The 14837-nt window shown below is 42.1% G+C and overlaps 1 protein-coding gene across 2 annotated transcripts in view; it reads left to right on the top strand.

The window, feature by feature from the left end:
• CPM (carboxypeptidase M) overlaps positions 1 to 14837 on the top strand; it is a 108099-nt gene that overhangs the window by 74853 nt on the left and 18409 nt on the right. For both annotated transcript variants that reach the window (XM_011929291.1, XM_011929290.1), the window contains exons 3-4: positions 419 to 516; positions 14521 to 14693. In XM_011929291.1, the coding sequence (XP_011784681.1) occupies positions 419 to 516; positions 14521 to 14693 (271 nt within the window). The remainder of the gene's footprint in view (positions 1 to 418; positions 517 to 14520; positions 14694 to 14837) is intronic.

The raw sequence follows: 14837 nt of genomic DNA, 5'->3' as shown, positions 1-14837 counted from the left end.
ATGACACCCTCCCAGTCAACCATCAACTAGGATTTAACTTTGTATAATTGTGTGAATTAACAAGATCCTAGGAGGCTCCAGGATCTCAGAGGCTCCAGGATCTCAGAGCAAAGTATGTACACATTTTAGAAGAATAAGATCTACATCACCTAATAAGTCTTCAGCTTTTAAAAATCACGTTCTAAAATAATAAGTGAAATATTTGTGCTGAATTGAAAGGGTTTCCATAAATTCTGGCAGTAAACGAAAAGTGTTTTAAGCACGGAGATATTAGTCATATGAACTTAAGTCACCGTGAAACATTCAAGCGATCATGTGGGGGAAGCAGCATCCTGTTTCCTAGTCTCATTCTCCCAGAGTTCATTTGTCATTTTAAGAGACAACTTACTTTTCCATCTTTTCTTCTTTTCCTGTAAAGGTAGAAACCTGTGGGTTCTTGTTGTGGGGCGGTTTCCAAAGGAACACAGAATTGGGATTCCGGAGTTCAAATACGTGGCAAATATGCATGGAGATGAGGTACGTATGTGGCTCGATTTTCTGAAATGTCACCAGAGAAGCTTCCCCTAGGGTCTCTTGAGCTCTGTGTAAATGCTACAGAGGAAGCTTGGGAAGTCTCCAGCAAGCATTGTAGCAAAGAAGCAAGGCCTGGAGAGGTCTTCCTGTGAGGCCTGTGGGAAGTTAAGGAATTAGGGTCTAACAACCACCACAGCTGAATGGTTGTGTACCCAGCGCCCTGTCAGAGTAGCTGGAGCTTGTTTTGTGTTTGGGGCCGAAAGAACAACAGTTCCCCAGCCCTGAACTTCTGCCAGCCAATCCCTGCAATCTCCTTTCTGGGTTGAGTTTTCCCACCTCCTGGTCAGCATGAAGGTAACCCAGCAAAGGAGCTGTATTATATCCGAACCCACAACCAGATCTGGCTTTTCAAATGCTTTTGTTACTCTCTCTTAAATCTAATACTCAGGGTCTTCAGTGCTCCAGTTTAGACAATCACACTTGGGATTCTCTTCTACTCACCATTCAACAAACACTTGGCTGGGTGCAGTGGCTCATGCCTATAATCCCAGCACTTTGGGAGGCCACGGCAGGCAGATCACTTGAGGCCAGTAGTTAAAGACAGCCTGGCCAACATGGTGAAACCTTGTCTCTACTAAAAATATAAAAAATTAGCCAGGTGTGGTGGCATGTACCTGTAATCTCAGCTAGTCGGGAGGCTGAGGCAGGAGAATTGCTTGAACCCAGGAAGGTGGAGGCTGCAGTGAGCCAAGATCGTGCCACTGCTCTCCAGCCTAGGCGACAGAGTGAGACTCCATCTCAAACAAACAAACACACACACACACAAAAAAACCACACTTTTTAAATTCCTTAATAATGTCTTGCCTCTTTTCCAACTTAGCAGGGATAAACTCTACTTTTAACTAATTTAGGTTCTATAAAATACCATTTACCACTGTTACCTACCCAGCCATTCTTGACAGGCAGTTGAAGATGTTCACCTCTATTTCTCACCTTGCTTCCTCAGCATATTTTGAGACCATGACAACCGAAATATTTTCTGTTTACCAGGACTCTATAAAACTGAGCAATCAAAGAGTTCCCAGCCATCACAATAAGGAAACTTTGCACAGGAATGTGGGTATTACACTGTAAAACACAACTTGTAACTTTAGGGACTTTCTCATTTACATGCATATTCCAGTAAGTACTATCTGCTGACCTGTTAAAGCACTTCTGGATTTGCAATAGTATGGGTGGCATGCTCTAATCAGTGCTGAGCTTCCTGTTCTGACTTGGGCCTCCCCAAACTCTATAGGAACCGGATCCACCCTTCATGGTACACTCTGCCTGCCCTCGCCAGGCATGCCGCCCAACCTGTCCTGCTGAGAGAGGATACTTCTTGCAGCTGCAGCTAAGATGCAAGCACCTGCCCCTAACAGAGGAATAAATCTTTGAACTCGATTTTGGGATGGGTGCAAGTTTAGTCCATCTGTGACTTTTTGAGCATAATGGGTGGTTTCTTTAAAAAAGACTATGTTGCAAGGAGTCTGACCAAAGTTGGTTTTAATAAAACAACTGTTCATTACAGACAACAACTCAGACTGCCTTTCCCTTTTGCTATCTAGTCTATTGATCAAGGTCCCTCAGAATGCTTTTTTTTTTTTTTTCTGAGATGGAGTTTTGCTCTTGTCTCCCAGGCTGGAGTGCATTGGCGTGATCTCGGCTCACTGCAACCTCCGCCTACAAGGTTCAAGCAGTTCTCATGCCTCCTCCTCCTGAGTAGTTGGGACTACAGGCATGCACCACTATGCCCAGATAATTTTTTTTTTGTATTTTTTTAGTAGAGATGGGGTTGCACCATTTTGGTCAAGCTAGTCTCAAACCCCGGACCTCAGGTGGTCCACCCACCTCAGCCTCCCAAAGTTCTGGGATTACAGGTGTAAGCCACTGCACCCAGCTCAGAATGCATTTGTAACAAGAGACATACGGCATTCATTGTCTTTAGTAGTTTATTTATCGCTGGCATTTCAGAGGTTCCAGCCATCTACTCAGAAATTAGTCGTCAGAACTGAAACTCCCAAAGATAAGCAAGAGTCCTTTCCCTCACCTACCTCCAAATTTGCTTATTCTTTCCATGCACTTTCCTAAATTTCTGGCATCTTGCTGTCTGGGTAGTTGGTGTATTGTTCAAATCAGGGCTTGCGAGTGCACTCTGATTCTTTGAGAAATGCTAAGGGCTGAGACTAGGCAGTGAGGAAAAGTCCCAGTGTATTTTGGGGTGGGAATCTCAAGCACTGTTACCCCCTTATGTGTCCCAGCTCGTGGCAATGTCTGAGGGCTCTGTGGGGCTAGTAAGAAATTTATTATTCTGAATTTGAGACCTTATCTATTCTGCCCTCCCCATGCCGCTAGGAGTTGAAGAAAGTGATGGCTTAACATTGGAACAGAGAAGTCCTTCTGAATACAGGATCTAACGACCCCCTTTTTCCTCCCATAGATCTTTTGAAATTGAAAGCATTTTTAAGAAGCAACAGAGCTAACATTTTAGGGCAGTGGTTCTTAACCTTTTTTGGATGTACTCCTTGCTATTCTGTTATAAATGTGACGTCTGACTTCAGGGCCTGTGGATTATCTAGGAGTTTATGGACCTTAGGTGGAGAATCCCAGCAGGGAACACATACACACTGAGTGTCAGGGTGGACAGAATTGGCCACACTATTTTTTAAATGAGACCCCCACCCCCACTGTGTGTGTGTGTGTGTGTGTGTGTGTGTTTCCACACTTAATACCATGGCTAGATGACAGGGAGCATCAGCTGCATCAGGGAGACTCAGCTCTGCTGATTACACCTGCCAATTTCCCCCACGTATTTTTATTTTACTTATTTATGCCTTGTTTTAGAATTGGGTCTTTCTTTAAATTAGAAATTGGTGGCCAAAAAGCATATGAAAAAGTGTCTAACAACACTAATCATCAGAGAAATGCAAATCAAAAACCACAATGAGATGTCATCTCATACCAGTCAGAATGGCTATTAATAAAAAGTCGAAAAATAACAGATGCTGATGAGGCTATAGAGAAAAGGAGTCACTTATACGCCGCTGGTAGGAATGTAAATTAGTTCAACCACTGTGAAAAGCAGTGTGGTGATTTCTCAAAGAACTTGAAACAGAACTACGATTCAACCCAGCAATCCCAATATCTACCCAAAGGAATATAAATTGTTCTGCCATAAAGACACATGCACACATATGTTCACTGAAGCGCTATTCACAATAACAAAGACGTAGGGTTAGTCTAAATGCCCATCAGTGGTAGACTGGATAAAGGAAATGTGGTATATATACATCATGTCATACTATGCAGCCATAAAAAAAGAACGAGATCATGCACCTTTGACCTTATCCTAAGTAAACTAACGCAGGAACAGAAAATCAAACACTGCATGTTCTCACTTATGAGTGAGAACTAAACATTGAATACACATGGGCACAAAGAAGGGAACAATAGATACCAGCGCCTACTTGAGGATGGAGGGTGGGAGGAGGGTAAGGATCAAATACCTACCTATTAGATACTAAGCTGATTACCTGGGTGATGAAATAATCCATACACCAAATCCCCACAGCACACAATTTACCTGTAGAACCAATCTGCACATGTACTCCTGAAACTAAAATAAATGTTAAAAAAAAAGCAGGCCGAGCATGGGGGCTCACGCCTGTAATCCCAGCATTTGGGGAGGCTGAGATGGGTGGATCACCTGAGTTTAGGAGTTCAAAACCAGCCTGGCCAACATGATGAAACCCCATCTCTACTAAAAATACAAAAATTAGCTGGGCACGGTGGCGTGCACCTGTAATCCCAGCTACTCGGGAGGCTGAGGCAGGAGAATCGCTTGAACCCAGGAGGCAGAGGTTGCAGTGAGCTGAGATCGCACCACTGCACTCCAGCCTGGGCAACAGAGTGAGACTGTCTCAAAAAAAAAAAAAAAATTACAAGATCAACATATGTTCATGTTAGAAAAAGTATAAACAAAACATTATACACTGACCTTCCCAAAATTAGTGCTCCTAATTTCTTATTTATTTTTCCAGATATCTGTGTGTGCATGCACTTTTACCAAAAGAGACTATGCTATTTGCAACATTTTTAGGTAAATACTAGCTACCTTTCTGTACCAATAAATCTTTATTCTGTCTTTATCTTATCCCCTACTTTCTAGTTTCTCCAATTGTCCTCAAATGTCTCTAAAATTACCCAAATCAGGATCCAGTCCTGGCCCATGCATCACATTTAGTGGATATGTTGGATCTCATTTAATCCAATATATTTTTATTATGATACCAGGCTTGATAAAGAGCCTAATCAGTTGTCTGCCCTGTAGAATGTCACATATTCTGGATTTTTGGTTTGCTTCTTTATAGTATCATTGCAGTTGTACCTCTAGTCCCTGTCTTTACTTCAAACTGGAAATTAAATCTAAAGGTTTGTTGAATTTAGGCAAAATCTTTTTGACTAATACACGTCTTAGGAATTGTGAAGATAGGTTCATTTGATTGATGCTGAGGGTTCAGGCTAATTCACCTGGCTACACTCAGGAATGCCAAAAGCAAACTCTGGGTTGCAAAATCAACTTAAAATGGCCCATTTTCAGCCAAGTGTTGTTACAAAATAAGTAAAATTAAACCCACTCCTCATTTTGCATGAATTTCACATATTCTAGTATTCTTGCAAAGGTCCTTGTTCTACTAGGATCATGGCTCCTACTGTAGATATTTTTCTTGTCTTCAGTGACCTTCCATTGTCTCACATGCTTTCTTTCTTTTTTTTTTCTTTTTTTTTTTTTTGAGATGGAGTCTTGCTCTGTCGCCCGGGCTGGAGTGCAGTGGCCGGATCTCAGCTCACTGCAAGCTCCGCCTCCTGGGTTCACGCCATTCTCCTGCCTCAGCCTCCCGAGTAGCTGGGACTACAGGCGCCCGCCACCTCACCTGGCTAGTTTTTTGTATTTTTTAGTAGAGACGGGGTTTCACAGTGTTAGCCAGGATGGTCTCGATCTCCTGACCTTGTGATCCGCCCGTCTCGGCCTCCCAAAGTGCTGGGATTACAGGCTTGAGCCACCGCGCCCGGCCTCTCACATGCTTTCTATGGCACAGGTTCACTATGCCACATTAATCAGGCTGGCAAGTTGCCTCCTCAAACAGTGCTTTAGAAGAAAATAATAACAATAGCTAACATTTATTGAGCACAGACGACAATAAGTGCTTTTTAGGCCTCATTTCTTTTGATCACCTCTGGAGAAGGCATGTTTATTAGTCCCATGAAGGGGGCCCAGGTTTGTGCTTGGTCAGCAGCTGTGGGAACCCCGAGCCTGAGCACCGAGCCTTGCCCAGCTGTGGATCCACTCCTTTACTCTCTCTTCTCTGTTTTTCAACTGTTCTGTTTTATGGTTTTAGTTATTAAGTGTAGATCTAGGATCTATCTCAAATTAATTTCACTTGGATGGATACTAAGTTGTTCCAGCACCATTTGGTGAGAGGATTTGGGCTTGTTGGTTCTGTAAAAAAGTAGCAAACTCTCAGAGGGCAACACTGGAAAAAGTATCTTCCAGTCACCTGCCTGTCCCTTTCTTTTCCCTTCTCTTCACTTCTCTCTCATTGACTGCTGGGGAACTAACAGACAAAGCACTCATGGTGAGCCTTTGTCACCGATGTTTATTCATTTTTCAGAGCAGCATGGGAGAAACATTTCTGGGGTTCTTTCTCATTTTAATAAGACTAGTAGGTGTTTTTCTGGTTCATCCAGGCACACATATTATTTGCACACATATTGGCATGTTGGATTGAAGCCTCAATTCTAGATTTAATTTATACAACCTCCTAATTGACTTCACTTGACATACCTATAGTTGAATCTTTTTTTTTTAATTGGAAGGGTTGATGCTAGTACAGGCTGAATGGGGTTCTCTACCATCCCCTTATGCTACAGATATTCAGATTGCCTAGGAATGGGGTCCTTGTCTCCTCACCTTCTCCCATCACCTCTTTCTGCTCCTGGCTTGTTGTATAGTAAACTATAACCAATACTCTAAAATCAGAGCTATGCTGAAAACTGGGACCATGCCCTGAAACCAGGAGCATCTAACATCCTCAGCCTAAGTGTGGATGCAGAAGAGAAGCCTGGGAAAATCTTCCCCAGCCCTCCCTACTCTTTGTTTTGTGCCTGTCTTCTATGCTATGTTTTTCAAATTTTGCAGAAAAAAATACTTTTCTTGGGTAATCTCTAGGTTGGTAAGACATCTCTAATTTCCGCCTAATGGAAATATTGAAGCAAGGCATGACTATGTGCTTAAAGAACTGTGTGCCCAGGCCAGGCATGGTGGTTCATACTTATAATCCCATCACTTTGGGAGGTCAAGCTGGGGAGATTGTTGAGGCCAGGAGTTCAAGACTAGCCTGGGAAACATAGTAAGGCCTTGTCTCTAAAAAAAAAAAAAATTTTTTTAATTAGCCAGGTGTGGTGGTGCATACCTGTGGTCCCAGCTACTCAGGAGGCTGAGGTGGAAGGATTGCTTGAGCCTGAGAGGTTGAGGCTGCAGTGGGCCATGATCACACCACTGTACTTCAGCCTGGGTGACAAAGCGAGACCCTGTCTTAAAAAAAAAAAAGAATCGAGTGCCTAGAGTTTTAAGCCAACTCTAGAAACATTAAGCAAAGTATTTTAGGTCAGAGCCTGAGTTCAAACCCAGGTTTCCTTGACTTCAGGGCCAGTGGTCTTAAACACTGTACTGTAGAAGTAACTGTTGAATATGTTTGTTAAATAGTTTAACTAAATTGCAATTATTTTTTCTTTTGGAGTTGGGGTCTTGCTGTGTAACCCAGGCTAGAAAGCATTGGTGTGATCATGGCTCACTGTAACCTCAAACACCTGGGCCCAAGCAATCTTCCTGCTGCAGCCTCCCACGTAGCTAGGTCTAGAGGTGTGTGCCACCACACCAGGCTAAGTTTTTTATTTTTTGTAGAGATAGGGTCCCACAGTGTTGTCCAGGCTGTTCTCAAACTCCTGGCCTCAAGTGATCCTCTGGCCTTGGCATTCCAGAGTGTTGGGATTATAGGCTTGAGCCATTGTGCCCAGCCTAAATTGCAATTCTGCTTTTCTGGGGAGGTGGAGGATAGGAATTTTTTTAAAGCTTTCATTTCTTAAAGATCAGTGAATTATTTTTACTATGATAGACTTGATATAGGCTTTTGTAACCGCCCAACAGGTTCATTTTGCCTGTTGCCCAGATAGAGCAGATGTATTAAGACAGGGGAACTGCGATAGAGAAAGAGTTTAATTCATGCAGAGCCAACTGAACAGGAGACCGGAGTTTTATTATTACATCAGTCGCCCCAAGAATTCAGAGACTGGGATTTTAAGGATAATTTGGTGGGTAGGGGGAGAGACAGTGGGGAGTGGTGATTGGTCAGGTCGGAGACGAAATCATAGGGCATCAAAGCTGTCCTCTTGTGCTGAGTCAGTTCCTGGGTGGGGGCCACAAGACCAGATGAGCCCGTTTATCAATGTGGGTGGTGCCAGCAGATCCATCCAGTGCAGGGTCTAAAAAGTGTCTTAGGTTTTACAATAGCGATGTTATCCCCCTGAGCAACTGGGGAGGTTTGGAATCTAGCGGCCTCTGGCTGCGTAACTCCTAAGCCATAATTTCTAATCTTGTGGCTAATTTGTTAGTCCTATATTCAGGAAAAGGCTATTATCATCTTTGTTTCAATGTTAAACTATGAACTATGTTAGTTTAGCCTATGCCCAGGAATGAACAAGGACAGCTTGAAGGTTAGACGCAAGATGGAGTTGGTTTCATCAGATCTCTTTCACTGCCATAATTTTCTCACGGTTATAATTTTTGCAAAGGCAGTTTCACTTTTGAAAAATTCACATCACATATTGAATTTTACGTTTGTGGCATTGGTTTATAGTTTATGGTTTTCCAGAAATGTAGGTTGAAAAGAAAAATCATTCCCTGGATAATAGTGGCCATATTTGTCAACCTAAAAATAAAGAGGTAAAGGATAAATGATTTTCACACACCTTCTAGGTGCAAAAGACAGTTTATGAGATGTACTTTGCATGTCTAAATGTTTTACTTAGGGGGTATTTTAATGGTTTTCACAGACAGTGGCACACAGTATCTGAAATTATGGCTGTTCTGAAAAATCTGGAATGTATAGTCAACATGCAGTAGAGGTTCCCAACTTGTCATTAAACCAAAACACAGCATTAAAGCTTGTCTTTCTAAATGCCACTTCCCACGCTCCTTTTTCTACCACTGTCCTGGGTGATAGCAAAATGTCCTCAGTAACACTATGTAGTTTGCATAATTAAGTTCTTTCTTTTTAGATTTAGGCAGAGCTCTTTGTTTTCCAGGTGAAATGTCTAATTCATTTTAAGCATGTTTTAAATTAATTAACTTTTTGATGAGGCTGGGCCAGGGTGACCAGATATCCCGAGTCCCTGTCAGGAGCAGAATTGTTAGCCTGTACCTCTATAAAATTTGTTCGGTGTTTAAAAATCCTTCAGATAAAATAGCTTGATCATTTGTACATCTCCCCTTACAAAGCACCTTAAGTCCTTATGTGAATTTCAGAAAGTTCTTCTTCAGGATAGTCTTGACCTTATAATGAATTGCCAACAGTAGTTTATTCACAATTATTCAGTGAATACATGATAGACCAGGAGCTGGACAAGCTATACCAGGAACACAGGGATACAGAGAAAAACCATGAGGGTCCCTGACTTCGGGGCTTCGATGGTGGAGTTGGAGAAGGGGAGGTCAGGCAAGGTCAACCAAGTGATTGTAACGTGTGTGACCCACATTAGATAACGCAAGTGTCATGGTGAACCCAGACTTGGGAGGCCAAGAAAAGTATGCTAGATAAGTGTCATGTTTAGGCTGATATTTGAAGAGGAAGAATTAGCTCGGCGGGTCAGACAAATAACTTAAATCTATAACACACACACCACTGTGGAGCCCCATAGCCCAATGACTTTCCCGCCAGAAGCTGCATCACAGTTAAACAGATTCCATTGTTAGGATAGCTGAAGATTCTCTCTCTCTCTCTCTCTCTCTCTCACACACACACACACACACACACACACACACACACACACACACACACCACTGTCTGGGTTGTGGATTGTTCCTTCAAAAATTTTTTTCTATTTTTTTATAAACAATCTGTGAAGAACCAGAACACTCACTTTTGTCTGTGTGGCAAGTTCCAACTTGGCTGAATTGAACTGCAGCTGATAGAGAATGTATTTTCTGCTTACTGGGTGATTGCCATTTTAACCACCGGATGAAGGAGATGGAGTGAGTCTCCGGAGGCCCGTGTGTGCATCAGGCCCCCGTCTCTTCATGACGGCTTCTCCCTGAAGGCTGTGCTCTCACAGGAAGGAAGCCAGCATGCTGGGTGAAAGGCTGCCTGGGCAATTGGAGACTCTTTTGACCACATTCTTTTTTAAAATTTGGACTCTCCAGGGTTTCCTGTCAAAGACTTAATTTTCAATGAAGGGAGGTTTATACATAAAACATGAATGAGTGTTTGAGACATTTATATTAAGGTTGGGAAGAATTAATTTGAATAATATTTGGCACAAATCTGCTGTTACAGAAGCAGGAAAAGATGACCCAAAAAGAAAGGAGGATTTTGTTTAACTGCCTCTGAAATTTCATCTGTTTACCTCAGCGTTTAAAAAATTATCTGACGCTTAGTTGGTTCTTTATCATATTTTCAAGATTTTTATTTACCCTTACAGTTGAGAACTTGTGATTTGTTGTGGAATATTGAGACACACAGAAAATACTTTGGTTATATACTTGTTTCCCTGAAAGAATCATGATTTTATTATTTTTGTAAAAATGACATAGGTTTTCTTTAAAAAGAATAAGGGGAAATAAAAATCATTCAGAATACTGTACCCAGAAATAGCCATCATTAATATCTGCCAGACATCATTCTAGACATCTATATATTTCTGTAGTAAGAGAATAAGAGGAATTAAAAGAATATAAAATAAAATGTGTCATATGTTATATCGTATGAAATTTTACTTTATTTGAATTAACAGAAGAATAAAACTGAAGTGAAACTAAAATAATTGGTGAAATTGATCCTTTCTCAAAATAAGAAATTGATTATCACATTTTTCTTCTTCTTTTTCTTTCTTTCTTTTTTTTTTTTTTTTTTTACGAGATTATTACTTTCTTCCTGTACTGTTGCCAAAAATTCTTTTAAAGTGTCTGCTAATCTGATTTTTAGACAGAGTCTCACTGTTGCCTGGCTGGAGTGCGGTGGTACAATCTCAGCTCATTGCAACCTCCAACTCCTAGGTTCAAGTGATTCTCCTGCCTCAGCCTCCCAAGCAGCTGGGATTACAGGCACTGGCCACCATGCCTGGCTAAGTTTTGTATTTTTAGTGGAGATGGGGTTTCACCATGTTGGCCAGGCTGGTCTCAAACCCCTGACCTCAGTTGATCTGCCCATCTCAGCCTCCCAAAGTGCTGGGATTGCAGGCGTGAGCCACTGTGCCCAGCCCCAACTTTTATATTTCGTTCTGTACCCATACTCCCAAGACTGTGTCTATCCAATTCTGTATCTAACAGAATACCAACTCAGCCTAGCTCCTAATCATGGCTTCTTTACTCTTCCTTTTCACTTTCTTTTGGTTGGGTGAATTTCATTGCCAGCTCATGTCTTGATTATTTGCAGGCTGGAGAATGTATGGTTCAGATAGCTAAGAGAGAAATTCACATTTAGAGTCACATGGGGATTCTGATATCATTTCCTCTCTGTTCTTGACTTGGGACTCATATAGGTCAGGGATTTTTGCCGATTGAAACATACTATGGCCTCTAACCAGCATTTAGACATTTAAGGAACTATGGGACTCCTGGTCACTTCCTCCTCACCTTCCTGTACCTATTCCTCCCCAAACTCTTCTGAGAAACCTCCTTAAACCAACTATCCTTTTCACATTTTTTTTTTTTTTTTTTGATATAGTGTCTCACTCTGTCACCCAAGCTGGAGTGCAGTGGTGCGATCTCGGCTCATTGCAACCTCTGCCTCCCAGGTTCAAGCAATTTTCGTGCCTCAGCCTCCTGAGTAGCAGGGACTACAGGCACCTGCCACCATGCCCAGCTAATTTTTGTATTTTTAGTAGAGACGGGGTTTCACTCTGTTGGCCAGGCTGGTCTGGAAGTCCTGACTTTGGGTGATCTGCCCACCTCGGCCTCCCAAGGTGCTGGGATGACAGGCGTGAGCCACCATGCCTAGCCCCTTTTCACATTTAAAGTTACTGTCACAGTTTTATGTTACCAGCTGCTCCCCGCTGGCTTTAGGGCAGATCATAAGTAGCTCGTTGAGGTTACTTCCAAAGGTGCTGGACCTTCAAAAACCTATTATATCTTAAAATTGGAACCCAGTGTGGGGTACGAGGGACTTTTTTGGTTATTAGCTTGTAAGGACTTTTTCCAGTGACAATTTTGACTATAAAAACAAAAATCTGACTGGGTGCGGTGACTCACACCTGTAATCCCAGCACTTTGGGAGGCTGAGGTGGGCAGATCATCTGAGGTCAGGAGTTCAAGACCAGCCTGGCCAACATGGAAACCCTGTCTCTACTAAAAATATAAAAATTAGCCAGACAAGGTGGTAAGGTGGTGGGCGCCTGTAATCTCAGCTACTTGGGAGAGTGAGGCAGGAGAATTGTTTGAATCCAGGAGACGGAGGTTGCAGTGAGCCAACATGGTGCCACTGCACTCCAGCCTGGGTGACAGAGTGAGACTCTGTCTCAAAAAAAAGAAATCAAGGTAGTGGAAGAGGAAGATAAAAAATGAGTAGGAAAAAAGTTGAAGTCAGGATTGGAAATAATCTCACTCTAAATTTTATGGTTGTCTGTGAATCTATAATTCATATATCCCAAGTTTTCTTTCTTTCTTTCTCTTTCTTTCTTTTTTTCTTTTTCTTTTTCTTTTTTTTTTGAGACAGGGTCTCACTCTGTCACCCATGCTGGAATGCAGTCGTGCGATCTCAGCCCACTGCTGCCTCAACCTCCTGGGCAGCACAAGTGATCCTCCGACCTCAGCCTCCTGAGTAGTTGGGGCCACAGGTCTGTGTCATCATGCCAGCTAATTTCTTATTTTATGTAGTGATGGGATCTCACTACATTGCCCAGGCTGGTCTTGAGCTCCTGGGCTCTGCCTTAGCCTCCCAAAGTGCTGAGATTACAGGCATAAGCCACTGCCACCAGTCCCAAATTTTCTTAGTCCCAATTTCAATTATTCTATATTCATTAGAATAACAGATGTTTAAAGTGTGGTCTCTTTATGTGCCAGTGAGCGAGTCAAGTGAGAAGTGGTCATCCAAGGATCACTTATCCTATGTCACAATGTTGAAGTCCTACAGTGAAATCATGACTGGAAATTCTTCTGAGGCTCCATGAAATCTTTTCTTGCACAGTGTCTACATGAATGTCCCTGCAGCACTCTTCTGATTTTCTCACCTGCTGCCCCTGAGTTTTCATTTACTAACCCCTCAACAACATCCATTCTTCTGAAGCAGATTCCTTGAACCTAGAATGACAGGGAGAACTTGATGTAGTCTAAGCAGATCTTCCTATGATAAGGCTGACATTTAAATTACTTTTTTTAAATAAGAAAAATAATGAATCTCTCTCCTGGGGAGGAATTATAAAGCAAGATCACAGGCCTTCAGTTTTCTAGGCCTTATTGATATGTAAGCTAATTTTAGGTGGATATGACAGTTTTTAACATTTTAATAGTCATGCTTTTACTTAATGTATATTAGAAATATATATCTAGAAAAGTAATAATGATATGAAGTTTCATGTTACAAAATAAAAGATAGTATATAGATAATATGCAGATATGGCAAAGAGTTATGAGGATGATGTACAAATGACTAAAGTTTCAGAAATCAGAAATACATAGATATGGCCAAAATTGCACAGATGTGCAACAGGAGAACCAGCAAATAAGCAAATGTAAAAGTCAGAAATCTATTTAAATTATGCTTATTAAAAACTTGGATTTTTCCCTATTGAAATCTGTAGTCTGATACAATAGCGCACATCTGTAGTCCTAGCTACTTGGGAGGCTAAGGTGGGAGGATCACTTGAGCTCAGGAGTTGGAAGCCAGCCTGAGCAACATAGCAAGACCCTGTCTTAAAAAAAAAAAACTACAATGCGATGATTCTAAGTCAGTTATCGACCAATACATACATGATAAGCTTCATATGCACCATGCATTCTCAGGGAAATACGTGATTCCTGTGCTTCTCTGTAACTCGACCTCTTGCTCTACCACTCCAGAAGATACCTTGGAAGGCAACCAAATGAAAAATGTTATAATAAGAATCATTATTCCAGCCGGGCGCAGTGGCTCATGCCTGTAATCCCAGCACTTTGGGAGTCTGAGGCAGGTGGATCACTTGAGGTTAGGAGTTCAAGACCAGCCTGGCCAACATAGTGAAACCCCATCTCTACTAAAAATACAAAAATTAGCTGGGCATGGTGGCACATGCCTGTAATCCCAGCTACTCAGGAAGCTGAGGCAAGAGAATCACTTGAACCCAGGAGGCGGAGGTTGCAATGAGCCAAGGTCACGCCACTGCACTTCAGCCTGGGTGACAGAGTTGAAACTGTCTCAAAAAAAAAAGAAGAAAAAGAAGACGCATTTTTCCACTCTAATTCATTTTTGCAATGTGTAAACTATTTACAAATAGGTACTTTAACTCTTGCTAACATTTTTCAGCACACCCTATGACTGCTCACCACCTGATTGCCACTTGGCAGAGCATAAGCATGCTTGAGAAAGAGTGGTCTTACAAACTAGTCTGGGTCTGAGATACCATATGTAGCGACCCCTGTTGGGGAATTTGCGCTGTAGGGAGTGCTTTCCTTATTGCCTCTGACCTAATAATATCCTCTTTTCTCTTTAACACATACAGACTGTTGGGCGGGAGCTGCTGCTCCATCTGATTGACTATCTTGTAACCAATGATGGCAAAGACCCTGAAATCACAAATCTGATCAATAGTACCCGGATACACATCATGCCTTCCATGAACCCAGATGGATTCGAAGCCGTCAAAAAGCCTGACTGTTACTACAGCATCGGAAGGTAAAGAGGGGCTGGTCTGTCTGTACTTCAAAACAAGCAACACAACACAAAGGCTCCTGTCAGGCACCTGTTGGCCTTGGCAAGAGGAGTTGTGTCATGGTGAGAGCCCTCAGCCGGTGTCATGTCGCTGATGTGCCAAAGCTT

This window comes from Colobus angolensis, unplaced genomic scaffold (assembly GCF_000951035.1).
Source record: "Colobus angolensis palliatus isolate OR3802 unplaced genomic scaffold, Cang.pa_1.0 Scaffold80, whole genome shotgun sequence".
NCBI classification, from domain to species: Eukaryota; Metazoa; Chordata; class Mammalia; order Primates; family Cercopithecidae; genus Colobus; species Colobus angolensis.
Note: the sequence above shows the minus strand (reverse complement) of the source record. Positions and strands in the feature narration are given on the sequence as shown.